Below are 19859 nucleotides of genomic sequence, written 5' to 3' on the forward strand. Positions count from 1 at the left end.
TGCAACCTGCAAAAAACCCTACAAAAATAATGTCCAACACTTCTGATAGCAAAATTAACCCTGAATTCACTAGACTTCTCCCACTATATCAGCACTCTGAAATATTCTGAGACAGAGCAAAAAGAGGCCAAACTAGTAAGGGACAAAAAGCAAATTGGCAAATACAGATAAATGAGAGTGGAAATTCAGCGCAGCCCCAGCCGGGGCTGGCTGACCACACAAAAAAACTGAATAGACCAACAAAATCAAGTGTGAACATTAGCAGAAAAACTTAGCTTTAGATGACTGGAACAGAGCTGAAAACCAAGAGCTGACAAGCCATAAGGAATCACCAGCAACAGAATAGGGCGTCGGCTGTCTTAAATCCAGTCTGAGATTCCTGAGGTCCAATCATCATCCTCATTATCAGGTGGCAGATCTCTACTGATTAAATCAGCCTCACTACCTCCTGTTACCACCAGAGGGAGTCTGGAAGGAGAACTCACAACTGGTGAACCAGAGAATGAACTCACAACAGGTGACTCTACGCAGCATGGGGATACCTGATTTCCTAGGACCACTTCTACTCACTGTGGGCACGGCAGATTCACCACTGGCAGGGCAAGCATTCTCTTGCTCTATTGCTGGTGTAGCATCCGCTGCCTGTACTTGCTGATTTTCAGAGTCATCTTGAGTCACATCGTCTTCTGGCACTACCAGTTGGGGAAAGGTCAAAACGGGCACTACTATAGCCTGATTCACGCTGGTCCAATTTGCAGAATATTCGCTGAGTGCAGTGCTGACCTTTTCTTCTTCTTCTTTGACTGGCTGAAGAATGTCATTATCTCCAATCTTTTCCTTTAGTTGGTCAGGGCATGATTTTAGGTGATCCCTTGACACTACTGCTGAGGTTTCTCCTCCATCCTTGCTGATAAGGCACACCTTGGAATTGTCAAAGTTTCAAGGCATGATGGTATATGGTTCAGCTTCCCACTGATCATCAAGTTTATGTACTCATCTCTTCCTTTTGAGTACCTGTTCTCCAGGCGACAAGGGAACTGCAGGTGCATGCTGATTGTACTTCCTTTCCTGCTTCAGTCTTGCTTGAGCTAGACTCTTCTCTCTGCATTCTTGCACTTTGCAGTACTGCTGCTGCCGCTCTGTATCCCAGTCTGCATCTGGCGATGTTACCTCAGGTGTCAGGACTCCCATATCCAAGTCAATGGGTAACTTGCCAGGCCTTGCTCTCATCAGGTAGGCTGGAGTACAGTTGGTGGAATTTACAGGAATGTGATTGTAGAGATCTACCAGATCTGGCAACTTCTCTGGCCACAGATTTCTCTCTTCCAAGGGCAAGGTCTTCAATAGGTCAATTACCACTTGGTTCATTTTCTCACACTTGCCATTGGTCTGTGGATGATACGGTGTTGTCCTGATTTTCTTGCAGCCATACAAGTTACAGAACTCCTGGAACACTTCTGCTTCAAAGGCTGGGCCTTGGTCAGTAAGTGCTCATTCAGGGTAAGGCTGGGGTCACACTGTGTTTTTGGCAGTCCGTTGACACGGTGTAACATAGTCCGTTAGTGCTTCCATTCAGCCCCATTATGTGGCGCATCACGACATATGCCATAAAGCGGCACGCGTTCGCTATGTGCCGTCAAGCACTGACGGAGCCTCGGACGCGGCCTGCAGCATCTGAGGCTCCGTCACTGCTAGTGCTGTTGAATCATCAGCGCTAGCGGTATAGCATAACGCATATCGCGTTATGCTATAGCGTTAACACAGCCCATCAATGGCTATGCATTGAACGGGCTGTGTTAATGCTATGTGAACTTGGCCTAGCTGTGTGGTCGACAAAAGTGTTGTTGAAATGCTTTGGCCGCTGTCTTTGCCGTTTGATCCTTGACAGGCACGACTACCAGGAACCTTGAGTTGTGGTCAACGATGGTGAGGGCGTAGACATAGCCTGAACGGCTTGGGACCAGCTTCACATGGTCTAGGGCTACCAACTCAAGCGGCTGCTTGGTGATTATTGGCTGTAATGGGGCTCGCTGGCTGTTACGGTCCTTCCTTCACAGGTTACGTGGTCCACACCTTCGGCACCAATTTTCAATGGCCTTCCTCATACCAACCCAGTAAAATCTCTCTCGGAGTAGGGTTTCCAGCTTCTTCCAAGACCATTGACGCATCCCGCTTTGGGACTACCACCTGCCAGACCAGTTCGTGAGTTCGGGCGTTGACACTCCTCCGACAAAGCTTTCCCTCGTAGATGAACAGCCTGCCCCTTTCCTTCCATAACTGTTGAGTCTCTTCAGAAGCATCTGGACCAGGGCGCGAGTCAGTAGCTCCTTTACCAGGCGGATTGCTGGGTCACTATCCTGCGCTTCTACCCACTCATGGTGAGGCAATGGGTTTAGCATGGCCTCTTTCACGATGTAGCACTTGTTTTTCACTCCTTAGGTGCGTTGGGCTGCAATTGGTCAGTGAAAGGCAGGTAATTCGATTTCTTCAAGTGCTTTAGGATCTTCTCCCCCATCTGGCAGATTGGGCATTCTGGACAGTGCATCAGCATTGGCATTCTTGTGCCCAGCTCGGTACTTGATGGTAAACTCATAGTTGGCCAGCCAGGCCATCCATCTCTGCTCCAGTGCACCTAGCATTGTGGTTTACAAGTGAGTCAGAGGGTTGTTGTCCGTCAAGATGGTAAACTTGGCCATAGCTAGGTAGTGTTTGAATCGTTCAGTCACAGCCCAGACTATGGCGAGGAACTCCAGTTTAAAGGAACTGTAGTTGTCAGGGTTCCTTTCCGTGGGACGAAGCTTCCTGCTGGCATAGGAGATCACTCTTTCTTTGCCATTCTGTATCTGTGATAGTACTGCTCCCAGTCCCACGTTGCTGGCATCAGTAAAAAGGACAAATGGTTGGTCATAGTCTGGGTAGGCCAGAACTTCATCTCCCGTGAGAGTCAACTTCAAGCAAGTGAAGGACTTTTCCAGTTCCTCATTCTAGTCAAATGTAGGACTCTACTTCCTGGCTTTCTTGGGCTGGTCCATGAGAAGATGGGTGCGGCTATTTCAGTGAAACCCTTGATGAACCTTCGATAGTAGCCTACCAACCCGAGGGATTGGCATATTTCATGGATGTTGCTAGGCCTCTGCCAATCCCGGATAACAATGACTTTGTCGGGGTCCGGTGCCACACCTTCTGCGCTCGCTACATGGCCCAGGTACTGCATTTGGACGGCTTCACTTTCAGGTTTCTAGTTGGACAGGACTTTGAACACCTCAGCCAGGTGCTCCAAATGGTCTTCATAAATCTTGGAGAAGACAATGATGTCATCAAGGCACAACAGAACTGTTTCGAAGTTCTTGTGTCCAAGACAGCACTGCATTAGTCTTTGAAACGTCCCTGGGGCTGTGCTGAGCCCGAACAGATGTAGTTAAACTCACAGAGACCCATTGGTGTAGTAAACGCTGTTTTCTCTTTGTCTGCCTTTGCCACGGGAACCTGCCAATACCCACTAGTGAGATCTAAGGTAGAAATATAATTAGCAGTTTTCAGTGCAGCTTATGACTCTTCAATTCTGGGTAATGGGTAGATATCCTTATGTGTAATGCTGTTAATTTTCCTGTAACCAACACACATTCTCATGGTACCATCTTTCTTTTTCACAAAGACTATTAGAGCTGTCCAGGGGCTACAACTATTCTCTGATTACCCCAGCTTCCTTCATCTCCTGCAACATATTCTTGGCACATTGATATTGTGTTGGGGGTATAGGCTGGTACCTCTCTTTAATGGGTGGATGATCTCCAGTGGGGATATGGTGATCCCTTTTGCCTTCCCAAAGACTAGAGGATGTTTGCTGAATACCTGTTCAAACTCTTGAGCCACTCAGTAAGCCCCATTCTTTTGGTGTGAATGGGTGGAGTCAGTGCCCACATGTAGCTGCTGATACCACTCCTCCAGCTGTTTTGCAGAACCATTGTTTTCTGCCTGGTCGGATGAGACCAAGGGTTCTGCTGTCTGAATTGCGTTGTTATTGACAGTGAACAGCTTAGCAACTGTGGCGTACTGAGGTATTGTGGCCTCCTCCTCCCCACAATTTAAGATGCGTACAGGTACCCTGCCCTTGCGGACATTAACTACCGCACTGGCTGTCAGGACAGTGCGCCTATCAGAGTACACTGGTTCTACCAAGGCTTGGTAAACTCTTCCTCTGAGGCCTATGGCTGCCCAACACCAAATCAACATTTCACTTTTTGGGGGTATTGCAATGGGGAATGAATCCCTCTTTCTGACGCTGCCAACTTCTCTGCCAGATAGCTCTACCTTCTGTCTTTGCATCAGGGCCTTGATCTCCTTTTGCCTGACCCATTGCTCACTGGAACCAGCAGTCTCAGCTACCTGTTGCAACAAAACAAGAACCTCGGCAACACAATTTTCCATCACATTAGTACCTAAGGTCATCATTGGATTACATTCTCGTCGATCAAAGTCTACACCTTGAGATTTTAATTCTACTCGCCCCACTTTAATGGTCATCTCTTTACACTCCACTTGTGGCAAAGGCTGACCATTGCTGGCAACTACTGTCAGCTCATCACCTGGGCCGCAAGTAAGGTCAGAGTCAGCCCAATACCATTTGTAAAGAATATATGGCATAGTTGTCACCTGAGAGGCGGTGTCCAGTAAAGCGTTCATGGGAATTCCGTCAATCAGCACTGGGAGGACCGGTCGTCCTCCAACGTACTTGGCTCGCTAGTTCTTTGGGCCTGGTTGTCCTACCCCTGGAGGTTGGCCCTCTGCTCCAGGGGTCGCTCATTGAAATAACAGAATCTTGCAATGTGGCCTGCTTTGCTGCAGCGGCGGCAGATGGGACGTCCGTTCTGGTCATAGCGATCGTTGTCTCTCCCTCTGATCGGTGTGATCCTCTTCTTCCGTAGCCACGGGACGTCCTCTGGACTGGAGGCCAGCTGGACCTTCTCCTTAGGAGGCCCTTGCATGGACTACACGGTTCTGGCAAGTGCAGGCATATTTTTGGTCAGCTCTTGGATCTGAAGGCGCAGTTATGCCAATGGATCATTATTCAGAGTTTGTTCGTCAGCCTCAATAGGGATCTGAGGGAAAGGATGCTGCCTCTTGGTGGTTATTAATTGCTGGGCACCTAGGGGGCACTGGGCGGCTGATATTTGGTTCATGCAGCACCCGGATAGCCCTGTCTTTAAAGTCTGCAAAGTCTAGATCAGGGTTCTGTAGGGCTATGATGCGCAGCTGTGCTCTGTGGGTGCTGGATAGGAGTACCTCAATAAATTGCTCCTCTAACAATTTGTCTCCATGCCTCATGCTGTCTGGGTCAATCTGCTTGATGGCCCGCAGCGCCTCCTGAAGGTTAAGAGCATAGTCCTGTACACTGTCCGGAACTCTTTGCTTGCACTCAAAGAACCTCATTTTTATTTCTGCTGCAGTGCGGGTGTCAAAGGTGCTCCTCAGCTTAGCCAAAACTTGTTTGACAGTCTCTTTATCAGTGTCCTGCCAGGACTTTACTTATCTTTGAGCTGCACCAGTTAACTGTCCAATGAGAATGTTTACTTTTTGGCTTTCACACAGAGGATTCATCTCAAATAAACTGCACAGTCTCTCCTTGAAATCGCTCAGGTATGTGACTCCCCTGAGTATTGCAATAGCCAGGCCGCTCCCAGTATATATGGCATTGATAGCGGCATTATGGGGACTGCAGCGGCGGTTGCCAGATCTTGCTTCGCTCTGGGAGCTGTGCCGGCTGCTGGATTCTGCTGTGGTATTGAGGCTGCAGCTGCACCTGTCCCTGCATCTTGTGGCGCTATGGGGGCTACAGCGGCGTCCACCGCTAAATCTTCTTCCGCATTAGACATTCTCTTCCCCCCTAGTTAACCTTAGCCAGGCTCTGAATTTCCACTGGCTTACCAGGCTGGATTAACGGTGTGCACCGGGATTGCTGCTCCCTGCCAGCTGATGTCTTCGCGTGCAGCACTTCTCTTTTCGCGCTCTCAGGCTCCGCCTACGATGGCACGCCCCTTTTGTGATACCGGGCTTCGATATCCTGTGTGACACACCAAGTTGGAGCGCCCGCCAGGTAAAGTGGGGTACTCGGTACCAGTCCGCTTCTTAAAGGGGCAGTGTCACAGAGGCGGTGACCCAGTGCGTGGCCCTGGGCGTCCAATAAAAGTGGTGTATTTACAAGGGATTGAAAAACAAAGAGTTTTTGTAATGAGTTTGTGATGCCACCCGTGGTATCTGATCAATAGTGACCAGCGCTGCAGTGCAGATCCTCTGGGACAGATGATGTGATGCAGCAGAGTTGGTAGAGTTCCCCACAGGGAGAGCTTTGTCCCAGGGTAGATGAAAGATGTTGATGAATAGATGGTGATGTACTGTGGAGCAAGGGATGTAGCAGTGCTGAGAAGGTGACGCAAGAAGAATTCAAGGGACACAATAGAGTGCAATTTCCTTTACCTTTTATGGAGCTTTGTAGGTACAGTTCAGGTTTCAAGTTGCAGTTGGTACAGTTTTTGGTCAGCCTGGAAGCAATTTGGGAATCTCTCTATACAGAGGGTTTAAAAGGTCTCCTTTCTAGCGCTATTCTGAAGTACTTGTGGTTGTGAACGCCACTCATGTTCCTCTTTCTGTCTGTTACTTAGAACTCCACTCACATGACAGGTAGCTGTAGCCTCCTTTCTCTGGCTCACACACGTGCTGCTGTGTTGTCAAGTCTCAGTTGAGAACAGGCGATGTGCAGCCTCTATTCCTCCGGTTTCTGCTGTGGGACTTTTAGCATCCACACAGCCTCGGATTCCGTCGCCCAGTTTCTGGAGCTTAAGCTTGGAGATGAGCTGTGCTATAGCTCCAATCTCCAGCTCCTCTCTCCAACGTCCTCTCTCTTCCCTGTCCACACTTCAACTACTCTAACTTTCTATTCCAGACCACAGAGAGCAGCTCCTCTGCGGTTAGGTTCAGAGCTCCCTCTGCTGGCCTGGAATAGGAATTGTGTTGTGTGCTGGAACAACCTGATAAAGAGATCCTTTCTCTGCTTAAAGGCATGACATCACTCTCCATTACGGGGAGGTAAGGCCACTGTGGCAACTGTACTCCTGGGGCTGCCACACATGTACAGAGCAGAGCCTTGTGTGTACAGAGCGGAGCTTTGTTCCATCATGTTTTGGTTCATTTAATAAGTAGATTCTTTTAATAAAACAATGATTGGATCCATCTAAATATTACATGTTTTCTCCAATATTTCCTCTCTATTATTCCCATCTGTGTATTATCGTCTTGTGTCTTTTTCCTCTTTCTAATATTATTCTGTGTTCCACAACTGCAGGAGAGCATGGTGAAAGTAATATCTATCATAAAGGAGAATCTTCTCCAGGCACAGGAGGCACAGGCAAGGGTCTATAACCAATCAGCGAGGCTGAGGCAGTTCCCGCCCGGGAACCCCATGCTAGTGCTTATCAACCCAAAACATGGAAGGATCTTTACTGTAACGAACTTAAAGATTAATTTCTTACATTCGCATCTAAGCTTCTTCCCACCAAACTGCGGAGCAGTGAGCAACGAGAACGGTGAGAGATTTCTCCAAGATATTGCGGCTATGGAGAAAAGATATCAAGGAAAATGGAATCCATCAATGTTTGCAGATTACTGTTGGACAATTGTAAGGGTTTGTGCACACATTGAGGATTCATGTGCAGATTTTTTTGCACGGAATCTGCAGAATCCGCAGGTCAAAATGCCTGCATTTTACCTGCGGATTCCTATAATGGAATAGGTGTAAAAATACTGTGGAATCTGCACAAAGAATTGACATGCTGCCAAAAATAAACCGCTGCGTTTCCGCGCTGAATTTTCCGCAGCATGCGCACAGTGGTTTTTGTTTTGCATAGGATAACATGGTACCGCATGGAAAATTGCAGGACCAAATCCACTGCGGATCCCTCCACGAATCCGCATCGTGTGCACATACCCTAAGAGATGATCTGATGCAGGAGTACAAGAGACAAACAAAAAAGAATGGTCACTGAATGAGGAACAAATGTTGTAGTGCAATTTCTTTAACTGTTTTTAATTCACAATAGAGTTTAGACAAATTTAAGTTATTTGAATTGTTGCTAAAATTCCTCTAAATGAATGTTAAAAATTGGCATAACAAAATACTCCGCATCTTTTTATTTGCAAAAATAATGTTTCAAAGTACTGAAACTTTTATGCATTTATTATATGTAGCAGTAAAAGTAAAACTCTTTCATATCAAAGAAACAAGAGTGTTCTGTCTCCGACATTTAATTCATAATCCCTGATTGTTCTGCTTGATAATGTTTACAGTGTTTTCTGGCTCCATCTAGTGACCAGAGTCATAACCGCAGTGTTATTGTGTATTTTACTTTTACTTTGCTATTTCCCTCCATTTGCAGTGCATTCTGGTAAGATTGCAATGCATCCTAGTAGACTTTTGCAAAGGATTATGGTTAGTTCAGCCCCATTTTCCCTCCAGTCCACCATTTTCTTTCTGCCTGCATTCAGGAAGCATCTCATTTCCTTTCTCCCCTCGTGACAGCATCGCTGGTATGTACTTCTGTTTCCTGTATCCAATTCCTGTCTCATACCAGCCTGCTTAGTTAGTTATCCCCTGGTTAGCTACTAGTGCAGATGTTTATTTACATTGTATTATGTATATTTGAATCCCTGATAAACCCACTACTTATTGTATGCATATATGTTTTTGTTTGTAGTTTCACTGCGCCAATATACCACCACGTTCAATAAAGCACAGATTCAACCTACAGTCTCCTTGTTGGACCCCGGTATAGCTGCCTGTATAGCTACCTGAAGTCTGCTTCATTTAGTGAGGACAGATCAAAGAGACAACTAAACATTTTCATTGTTAGATTTGAATTCAGGAGGTCTAAATAATTAAGAAATGGCTCATTTCATAACTGAACCTGACAACTTTTGAAAATATGTAAAACAGTGTTATATGATCTGAAAGGTCCAGATCCTTGAGCAAGTCAGATATAAGGTTCTTCTGCTGCTCACTCAGGATGTGCAGTTCCCGGGACCTTCCTCTCCTATTCTGCACCAGTTAGATAAGTGTGGAGCTGGAGGAGAGAAGTTCTCTCAGTGATCAGGATGGATATTGTCTTATTGTTCTCCTGTGTCACAGGAAGCTGTCTCCAGTCTATTAGACACTTATTAGCAAGATATTTTTCTTGCTAAAGGTGTGTCTTTCAAAGTAAAACATTTCTCACATTAGGAATATAAAAAAGACTTCTCCCCTGTGTGATTTCTCTGATGTCTATCAAACTACGCTTTCTGGTTAAAACATTTCCCACAATTTGAACAGGGAAAAGGCTTCTCCCCTGTGTGAATTTGCTGGTGCTTAACAAAATGTAATTTTGGGTTAAAACTGTCCCACAATGAACAGGAAAAAGGTTTTTACCTTGTGTGAGTTCTCTGATGATGAAAAAGAGATGATTTCTTCACATAATATTTTCCACATTCTGTATATGAAAATGGCTTCACCCCTATGTGAGTTCCCTGATGTGTAACAAGTGTTGATTTCTCTGTAAAACATTTTCCACATTCTAAACAGGAAAAAGCTCCTCCCCTTTGTGAGCTCTTTGATGTATAACAACATCTGATCTCTGGTTAAAACATTTTCCACATTCTGAACATGAAAAAGGCTTCTCTCCTGTGTGAGTTCTCAGGTGCATTGTCATGTCCGCCATGTCTGCCCTGTCTGTTTTCTTTCAAGAACTCCTGGAGCGATGTGCATGCGCATATCTTGTCTGCTGTTCTGCATGTTCCTTAGGCCTCTTTCACACTTCAGTTTTTTGCCATCAGTCAAAATCCGCCAAAAATTTGAAAATGGCGGATCCGCAAAAATGGAAACAAAACGGATGCAAACTGATGGAACGGATCCGTTTTGTTGAGGATCCGCCATACCGATTTTACTGCGGATCCTCAACAAAACGGATCCGTTCCATCAGTTTGCATCCGTTTTGTCATCCGTTGGATCCGTTTTTTTGCGGATCCGTTTTTCCACACCTCCAAAATGGGATGCTCCCAAATATGATTCGCTCTTGGAAAATGCTCTCAAATGTGATTGGACGCTGGAAGCTAGGGAGAAATATATCTAGGGTGTTGTGATACAATTTCTTTGAAAGGTTTTAGAGCTAGTGGCAGCGATGGAAGGAGTTAGTGCGAGTCTGGAAGGAGTTATTGCGAGTATTGACAGCTTCTGTGTGGAATTGGATCTTCACTTGAATCGGTTGGCAATTATTGCTATCGAGAGGGAGAAAAGAAGATTGCGAATCCTGCGTATAAGGAGACGGCGCCAGTGGATTCATCCCATTAATGCGCAGAGGTTCACCCGTGGCGTTTTTACCACACTGTACCTGGAATTGAGGGAGAATCCGGACAAGTTCTTCAACTACGTGCGCATGCGGATGGAATTCTTTGAGATATTGGTGGATCGTGTTGGAGAACAAATCCGGAGAAGGGACACCTACATGCGGTTTTCTATATCACCGGCGGAGCGTTTGATGGTGACCCTTCGGTAAGTTATCTACCTTTTAAAATGTTTCAGATTCTGCAGGCTTTTATTGTTATGTTATGGCTTGTAGTTTGTATTAAGTTTACTTTTTTTCCCTTTTTTTAAGATTCCTGGCAACTGGAGAATCCTTCACCTCCCTCCATTTCCAGTTCCGGATTGGGATTTCCACTATTGCTGGAATTGTACAACAGACCTGCCGGGCATTATGGGATTCTCTACAGGAGGAATACATCCCAGAGCCAACCCAGGAGAGGTGGCTGGAGATTGCAGAGAAGTTTCAAGATATCTGCCAGTTTCCAAACTGCATCGGTGCCGTGGATGGCAAGCATATCAGGATTGTGAAACCCATGGGATCTGGTTCACAGTTTTACAACTATAAAAAATACTTTTCCATTGTGCTAATGGCCATTTCGGATGCAAACTGCAAATTCATTGCCGTGGACATTGGTGCATACGGTCGGTCTAACGACTCACAGGTATTCAAGAGTTCCACCATGGGCCGTCGCTTGTATGGAGACAATTTTAACTTCCCACCTCCAAGACCACTCCCTGGAACAACAGGCCCACCAATGCCTTTTGTGTGCGTTGGCGACGATGCTTTTCAACTTTCAAAACACCTACTGAAGCCATATGGTAGTCGTGGATTAACACACCAGAAAAGAATCTATAACTATCGGTTAACCAGAGCGCGCAGAGTGGTGGAGTGCGCGTTTGGAATTTTAACTGCAAAATGGAGAGTACTGTTAACGGCCATGAAAATGAAAACAGAGACTGTGGATGAGGTGGTAAAGGCCTGTGTAATCCTGCACAATTTTGTCCTTTCAAAGGAACCAGTTTCCATCGATGAAAATGTGTATGAAACCACCTTGTGGGATTATGAGCAGCAAACTTTTCGGAGTACTGGTTCAGTGGCAAGAATTAGGGATACCTTTGCAGATTATTTTGTTACACCAGAGGGACAAGTGGACTGGCAATATCACATGATATAATTTTCTTCATACCAATTGTGAGTAATTTTTTTTTTTTTTTTTTTTATCTGAAATTTTACCAAGTGTTTGCTTTGCACAAGCATTGTGTTTTACCATGTGATTTGGTTAGTTTTACACTTTGCAGTGTTAACAATTGTTGGGTACCAAGCGTAAAGTTATCCAAGTGTTGTGTACCAAGCGTAAAGTTACCAAGTGTTGTGTACCAAGCGTTTTACACTTTGAAATGTTCACAAGTGTTGGTTATCAAATGTTGTGCTACCAAGTGTTTTTTTGTACCTTGTACACCACCGGTGTACTGTGAAATATTACCCAGGGTTGTGTGTTGTGTTAACAAGTGTTGTGTTTACCTTTTACACCACTGGTGTAATTTGAATAAAGAAGCAAAAAATAAACATCACAATAAAGTTTTTTGAAAAAAAACAGTTTATTTCTGACAATTTGTATTAACTGTATTTTTTTTTTTAAATTTTTTTTCTTAACTTTTTTTGTAACTTTTTTTGGTATATTACCTTTTTGGTAACTTTTTTTTGGTATAATATTACCTTTTTTAATTTTTTTTGGTATATTACTTTTTTAATTTTTTTTTGGTATATTACAACAGAAAAATTACAAACTATGATAATGTTGGGTGGAGATAGTATTGGAGGGGGGGTTAACAGGGTTGACCACATCGAGGGGGGGGTAGGGGACTGGGGAGGGAGTTGGTGAGGACCAGAAGTGGAAGGGGGGTTTAACACATGTGGTTGGGACGGGAGTGGATGGACAGACGAGGTTTGTGGGTACATTGAAGGTGTATGTGGGGGTGGGTATGGCGAGGGCATTGGGGTATAATGCAATGGGGAAGGTAGGTACTGGGAAGAATGGAATGGGGAACTAGAGAAAGGAGAGGGAGTGGTAGGAGGAGGGACGGCTGTGTGATTGATGGTGGTGGAAGGATGGACGGGGGGAGGATGGACTGTGGAAGGATAGACAGGGGGAGGATGGACTGTGGAAGGATAGACAGGGGGAGGATGGACTGTGGAAGGATAGACAGGGGGAGGAAGAGATGCTTCAGCAAGCACTTCCACTAGAGCATTCTGACAGGCTTGCATCACACGCATCTGCTGGTGAGTACTTAAACCTTCCATTTGCTGGACAACAGATTGAAAAAAGGTATGTCTCGGTGTCTGGTTTGATTCTAAACTCATCTGTTCCATGTATCTTCTGAGTTCCATGATACTTTGATTGATCATGGTCAACCCAGAAGATAACCGTTGTCCATAAGTGTGGAAACCGTGTTGAACAGTTGAGTTTAGACTCAAACAGTCAGACAAGGTCAGCCTTTCCTGACTCCTCAGACGCTGCCGGCCAGAACCAAAAGTTGGTCGAGATGTTGCGGCAGTGTCTGAGGGGTGGGGAACAGGGAACAAGTCGTCACCAGCAGCTTCATGTGATGAAGTCTGCCCTGCTGCTCCAGTGCTGGTGGAGGGGATAGAGGGATCAGACAAGAGGGTAGGTACAGAGGGGTCGGATACCTCGATGTGGTCACCGGGGGCGGTCTCACTAGGGATCACTCCAGAGGGACGCAACTCTGATGCAGACTCCCGAGTGCTGCAGATGGTGCTAAAAAAAAAAAAAAAAAAGAAGAAAAAAATGTATATTAAAAATATTGATATTTAATTTAAGTCTGCTGAAAAAAAAATTGGTTAAACATTTCTACTACAGGAATTGTTTGGGGAATATTTACCTTCTGCACGCCATTGTAGATCGCAGGAACGCCAGGGCTTGGTAGTTTTTGTACTGGGGTCCCCGGCGTCCTCCCGACGATCCACTCGGGGTCTGAATCTCTTTGTTGTAGTCCCTCTTGAAGCGATCCCGGAGCGACCGCCACCGTGTGATAACCCTGTCACCTGTGAAGCAAAAAAAAAAAAAAAAAAATGTTTAGTATTCAACACTTCACATGCTGGAAATATAAGTTACTGAAGTTGTAATACTTACGCACAAAATCCCTGGCCCTCGCATTGAGTTCCTCCCAGTTGTCAATAACTGAAGAACAGACTTCATCCCAGAGCCGTCGTGTGGTTGGTTGGTCGGCATGAAGACGGTTTGCCATGTTCCACAGCGGCTCCCGGATTTCCACCTCATGGATGAGGTCATCACTATCAATAATGACACCCTCCTCCTGATGTCTGCGGGGAGCACGCTGTGAAACCTGTGAAGATAAAAAACAAAACAAAAAGCAAAAAATTACATTATATTCAAACACATGATGTTCATTTAAACAATTATCAAAATAGGGTTACTTACCGTTTGCCGACCACCAGAGGCATCACCTTGACGACCCTGGGATGTCCTGGGAGTCACTCTAGTGCGGGCACCGGATTCTGAAGACTGGGAAAAAAAAAAAAAAATGTTTGGATGGATGCATAGTTATGGTGTGCACTGTGATGAATGTTTGTGTTGGGTGTAGCATTATGTATCTGTGTATGTGCTAAACTTACAATCTGCGCACCCCCTCCGTGTGTCTCTCCACCCTGCACGTCTCCTCCTGGAAGCTCCTCTGAATCAGCTTCCTGTTAAAACATAATAGGATAGTGTTTTTAACCACAAAAAAATTATTTTAAATAAAAAAAAAAGCAAAATTTTTTTTACCTCAGCTCGCTGATGTGAGGGGGAGCTTTCAGGAGAAGACATTACGGCTTGGGGCAGCTGTGTTGCTTCCTGAACTGATCTGCAAGTATAAACACACTTGTTAAGCTACTATACAAAGTATCATAATAAGCTTTCAGGCTTTTATACTTACAGGGAAAATGTTTGGCTGGCAGTATCTGCTTCGGCCTGGCTGGCAGTCTCTGTTGCGGTCTGGCTGGGCCTCTCTGCTGCAGCCTGGCTGGCTCTCTCTGCTGCTACCCTGCTGGTAGTGCTTGAAGTGATCTGCAAGTATAAAGAGACTTGTTAAGCTACTATACAAAGGATCATAATAAGCTTTCAGGTCTTTATACTTACAGGTAAACTAATGGTTGCCTGTACGCCGCGGTGTGGCTGTTCCTCTCTGCTGCGGTCAGGGTTGTTTCTGCTGCGGTCTGACCGGTCATGTCTGCTGCGTTGATCCCTGCTGCGGTCTGAATCTCTGCTACGGTTGGGCTGGCCGTGTCTGCCGGTATGGTGGCGCTTCATTGTGTGAACTGAAAGAAAATGATATGAAAGTTTAAAAAAAAAACAAAAAACCACATTTTGTATGTGTAATTCCCTGAAACTAATTATACGCAATTTTAAGTGTTTGCATGTCTACATTCCCTTATCTCAGAGTGTAACCAGTGATTGAAGGTGTATAATATTTTGTGTAAACCTACTTTCTTTGTGTTTTGTAACTGAGTGTAACCAGTAATTGAAGGTGTGTAATTGCTGTGTATACCAGTTTGCATTCCCTGAAACTCTCACCGAGAGTGTAACCAGTGATTAAAGGTCTCACCGTGTAACCAGTGATTGAAGGCGTGTAGTGTGTAATTGCTGTGTATACCAGTGTTTGCATTCCCTGAAACTCTCAACAGAGTATGTAACCAGTGATTGAAGATGTTTAATTTCTGTGTATACCCACTGTGTTTGCATGGTTTTGAATTCCCTGAAACTCACTTGTGTATACCCATTTTTTCATGGTATGTTGCAATCTCACTTTTAACCACACTTGTATACCAGAACACTTCAATTACCTTTATGGTAACTTAATTTTACCTTTTTTAAAATGATACAAAGTAGATTTTTTCAAAACAATTTATTTATTTTTTTTTTTTATTATTTTTTTTTTTTCCAAAAAATAGGAGCTACTCTGCTCTTTATTTTAAATACCACAATACATGAAAAATAAAAAAACGCAAACACGCATAACACACAGCCAGGCTACACACTCCAGGTGTATTGCAGGTGGAAGATTTGCAGCGGAGTTTGAAATTCTATCAGTCAGGCTGGTGTTTGATGTCTGGTTCGGTTTCTTCAGTGTGGCTGTTGCCAGATGTCTGGGCCCAAACCACATACAATACCATTTAGGCCGGTTTCACATTTGCACTTTATAGCGCAGCGATGGCCTGCACACGTCCGCCACAAATCCCCACCTACTACCGCACATGAATGCTTGCGATCTGCGCACCCTATCTTTATCATTGGGTGCGCTGGCAGGATTTTACAGTGTGCTGCGCACTTTTGAAGGTGTGCCGTGCGCGCCAAAATGCAACATGCTGCGTTTGGCGCACAAGGGCACACCTTCAAAAGTGCGCAGCACACGTTAAAATCCTGCCAGCGCACCATCTACGCACCCTATGATAAAGATAGGGTGCGCAGATCGCAAGCATTCATGTGCGGTAGTAGGCGGGGATTTGTGGCGGACGTGTGCAGGCCATCGCTGCGCTATAAAGTGCAAATGTGAAATCGGCCTAAATGGTATTGAATGTGGTGTTATTGGGCCCAGACATCTACATTAAAACACCAGCCTGACTGATACAGTCAGGCTGGTGTTTGATGTAGATGTCTGGGCCCAATAACACCACATACAATACCATTTAGGCCGGTTTCACATTTGCACTTTATAGCGCAGCTATTTCCTGCACACGTCCGCCACTAATCCCCACCTACTAGCGCACATGAACGCTTGCAATCTGCACACCCCATACTAAAGATAGGGTGTGCAGATCGCAAGCGTCCATGTGTGCTAGTAGGCGGTGATGACCAGATGGGACGGGGATTAGTGGTGGACGTGTGCAGGAAATAGCTGCGCTATAAAGTGCAAATATGAAACCAGCCTTACACCACACAATCACAGCAAGAAATACAATATTAAAGTTGTATGAAAATAACATGCAGTACACATGCAACAGAGAAAAAAAAAAAAAAATGCAACACACACACACACGCTCCAGGGGTCTTGCAGGTGGTAGACTTGCAGCTGTGCAGACAGGTTTTATAGCTCTAGTTGAATCTTCTGTCAGGCAGGCTGGAGTCTGATATCTTGCTTGGAGTATTCAGTGTTGCTGGTGCCGGATTGTCTGGGCCCAATTACACCACATACCATACACCACTCAATCGCAGCAATCACAGAATAAAAAATACAATATAATTACAGTTGTATGAAAATAAAATGCAGTACACAAGCAACAGAAAAAAAAAATATAAAAAAAAAAAACAGACATGCAACACTCGCAGACCACACACACACACACACAGGCTACACACTTGCAGGCCATACACAGAAATGTCATAAGTATACTCACACTTGGTAAAGCTGGTACTGGCAGGCCTCTTGATAGCTGTGGCTGCAGGCTTGGTGGGTGTCTGGCAGGCTGGGTGGTCTGGCAGGCTGGGTGGGTGGTCTGGCAGGCTTGGTGGCTGTCTTGCAGGCTTGGTGGCTGTCTTGCAGGCTTGGTGGTGGTCTGGCTGGCTTGCTGTCTGGCTGCTACTGCATGTCTGGGCCCAATTAGCCCATCTTATATAGTTTTGGGACTGTCTGGAAAAGTATCTTTTTTTCTGGGCATGCGCAGTGCGATTTTGCGGATCCTGCCGGCGGATTCCGCAAAATCGCGGATCCCGGCGGATCCGCCGCCCATAGGGCCCCATTCTACCGCATGGCTGATGACGGCGGATCCGCCGTCATCCGCCATTTTGACGGCGAAAAAAAACGTTACATTCTCCGTCCCCCTCAGACAGAATCCGCAAAGACTTTTGCGGATCCGCCGAATATCGGACGCAACGGACGACCATCCGTCAAAATCCGCCACTAATGTATCCCAATGGGGAAATTGGCGGATCCGCAACAAGAAAAAGCGGATCCGCCAATTTCAAATTTTGGCGGATTTTGACTGATGGCAAAAAACTGAAGTGTGAAAGTGGCCTTAGAGCAGTGTGCACACTCACCTCATGTCTGAGCTGCAGGATGCCTGCGTTTCTGCTCTGCCTTCTGTGATCTTCTCATCATGTCTAGAATCTCTGATCAGGTGTCCCTGTCTGGATCCTGCACTGTCTGGTTCTGCAGTCGTCTCATCATGTCTATAACGCTGATCATGTGACCTTTCCTGGGATCCTGCACTGTCTGGCTTGGTAATCATCTCATCATGTCTTGAACTCTGATCATGTGACCTGTCTAGGTTTCAGCACTGATTCTACAGTCGTCTCGTCATGTCTGGAACTCTGATCATGTGACTACGCGCTGTTATCCTGTGGATCTGAACCCGGAAGTGCTCCCCTGGTCCTGACCTGGAAGAGGAGGTGCTATGCCCTATAAATGGCCGCCCCTTCCTATGCTCTGGGCCTGAGTATTGTGTGTGTGGTGTCCCTGCATGGCTGCTTGGTCTGTCAGGCGCTCCCTCTATTCTGTGCCCTTGCACTCTGCTCTGTCGTGCGTCTCTGCACACACTCCGTGCTCGTATTCCATCTCTTGTCTTGTGCCATGTCTTGTGTTGTTCCTCGTGCCATATCTTGTCCCTGCTCTGCTTTGCCTTGTAGTCCTTGTTTGCTCTGATTCTGTTCCTTGTTTCATGTCTCTCTCTGCTTTGTGGCTTCAGGTACCCTACCTCTGTCTCTGTCCCTGGCCTGTCTCAACACATGCAGGTCTCGCTCTGAACCTGTCCCTGGCGTGTCTCTACACGTGCAGGCCTCCGCTCTGAACCTGTCCCTGGCGTGTCTCTACACGTGCAGGCCTCCGCTCTGAACCTGTCCCTGGCGTGTCTCTACACGTGCAGGCCTCCGCTCTGAACCTGTCCCTGGCGTGTCTCTACACGTGCAGGCCTCCGCTCTGAACCTGTCCCTGGCGTGTCTCTACACGTGCAGGCCTCCGCTCTGAACCTGTCCCTGGCGTGTCTCTACACGTGCAGGCCTCCGCTCTGAACCTCTCCCTGGCGTGTCTCTACACGTCCAGGCCTTGCTCTGTGCTCTGTCTAGTCCCAAGGTCCTTCCTTGGCCCGGCTCTGGGCTTCGGCCTACGCTCTGCTGCTAGACTGTCCCTGTCCCTGGCGTGTCTCTACACGTGCAGGCCTCTGCTCTGAACCTCTCCCTGGTGTGTCTCTACATGTGCAGGCCTCGCTCTGTGCTCTGTCTAGTCCCAAGGTCCTTCCTTTGCCCGGCTCTGGGCTTCGGCTTACGCTCCGCTGCTAGACTGTCCCTGTCCCTGGCATGCTCTTTGCATGCGCAGGTCTCTGCCTAGTTCTTTGTATTGTCCATGATGTTTCGTGCGCCCTTGCACATTTCGCACTAGGCTTTGCCGTACTGGCTGTACGCGTCTCTGTCCTGTGTCTTTGCCTAGCCCTGCCTTGTTGCTCCGTGCCTCCGTGCATGTGCCTGGTCGCCTGTGCCTACCTGGTGTGCCTCAGCCGTGCCGCCTCTAGCCATGCCCGCCTGTGTGCCCCAGCCGTGCCCCGTCCAGTGCTATAGTGGTCTGGCTGCGTGGCCCCGCAACGGTGCCGCCTCTAGTCGTGCCTGCTTGCAACTGCCATCGTCAGTACCACCTGCCGGTGCTCCCCAGCCGTTGTCTCTGTGCTTCCTTGCACTCACGCTGGTTCTCGCACTGTGCCTTTTCGTGCTACTCTTGCACAAAGCCTTTGTCTCTCTTTTGCTCCTTTCTGTACCCTAGTTTGCCTGCCGGATTCCGTAACCTGCCGACCGCTGCCAGAGGTCTGGACCTAGATGACTGCGGCCTGATGTCTGGAGCGGATGTCCGTAGCCAGATACCTGGACCCTGTCGGTCGATGCCAGCATTTGGATTCCGATGCCACCGTACTCTGTGCCTCTCCCTGGCATGCCCCTTGGCATGCACAGGCCACCGTCCTGTGAACCTGACCCGTCCCTGGCATGCCCCTCGGCATGCGCAGGTCTCTGTCCTGTGAACCTGATCCTGGCGTGTCCGTTGACACGCACCATGTCACTAACTCTCTTGTTTCCTTGCATGGAACCCTGGCTAACTTCTGGATGTCCGGATCCTGCCGATCACCCTCTGAGCTACAGACCCTGATTCCCTGGTTGATCGTGGACTGTTGTCCGGAGTCCGATGCCCGTGTACCATCTGCACGTTCCATGCCTGGATCTCGGCGTGCCATTGCACGCACCCTGTTTCATGGACTGTGTATTCACGTTTGCTCCTGTTGCACCCTGAAGAGTTCCTCAAGTTTTGGACCTCGGCGTGCCCTTGCACGCACCTTGTCTTATGTTCTGTTTGTTCACGTTTTGCACCTGTTGTACCTGAAGTCTTCCTTAATGAAGTTTCTTTGAATTAATGACTCGTCTTGCCTTGTTTTGTTTCCCTGAGCCTGCCGTCTGGTCCAGCTGCCGTGGTGGCTCACCCC

At 46.8% G+C, this 19859-nt stretch overlaps 1 protein-coding gene across 2 annotated transcripts; it reads right to left on the minus strand.

The window, feature by feature from the left end:
• Positions 1-11622: 11622 nt before the first annotated feature.
• LOC141047080 (uncharacterized) lies at positions 11623-17406 on the minus strand. Of its 2 annotated transcripts, XM_073542027.1 has the most exons (6): positions 16800-17406; positions 14545-14723; positions 14342-14472; positions 14191-14269; positions 14040-14111; positions 11623-13929 (listed from the first exon to the last, which is right to left on the minus strand). In XM_073542027.1, the coding sequence occupies exons 1-6, from the start codon at positions 17140-17142 to the stop codon at positions 13816-13818; spliced, it is 918 nt and encodes a 305-aa protein (XP_073398128.1). In that variant the 5' UTR covers positions 17143-17406; the 3' UTR covers positions 11623-13815. The 2 variants fall into 2 exon arrangements, with proteins under 2 accessions (XP_073398128.1, XP_073398127.1); XM_073542026.1 differs by having other exon boundaries at positions 11623-14111.
• Between the last annotated feature and the right edge of the window lie 2453 nt (positions 17407-19859).

Source organism: Dendrobates tinctorius, unplaced genomic scaffold, assembly GCF_039654945.1.
Source record: "Dendrobates tinctorius isolate UK_male_01 unplaced genomic scaffold, ASM3965494v1 ptg000126l, whole genome shotgun sequence".
NCBI classification, from domain to species: Eukaryota; Metazoa; Chordata; class Amphibia; order Anura; family Dendrobatidae; genus Dendrobates; species Dendrobates tinctorius.

Excerpts from the sequence above, each read along its gene's own strand:
- LOC141047080 (XM_073542026.1), bottom strand. The coding sequence starts at position 17,142 with ATGGGGCCCTATGGGCGGCGGATCCGCCGGGATCCGCGATTTTGCGGA. Across the intron at positions 14,473-14,544 it reads AGGCAACCATTAGTTTACCT|ATCACTTCAAGCACTACCAG; the intron begins GTAAGTATAAAG and ends TTATACTTGCAG. Across the intron at positions 14,270-14,341 it reads GCCAGCCAAACATTTTCCCT|ATCAGTTCAGGAAGCAACAC; the intron begins GTAAGTATAAAA and ends TTATACTTGCAG.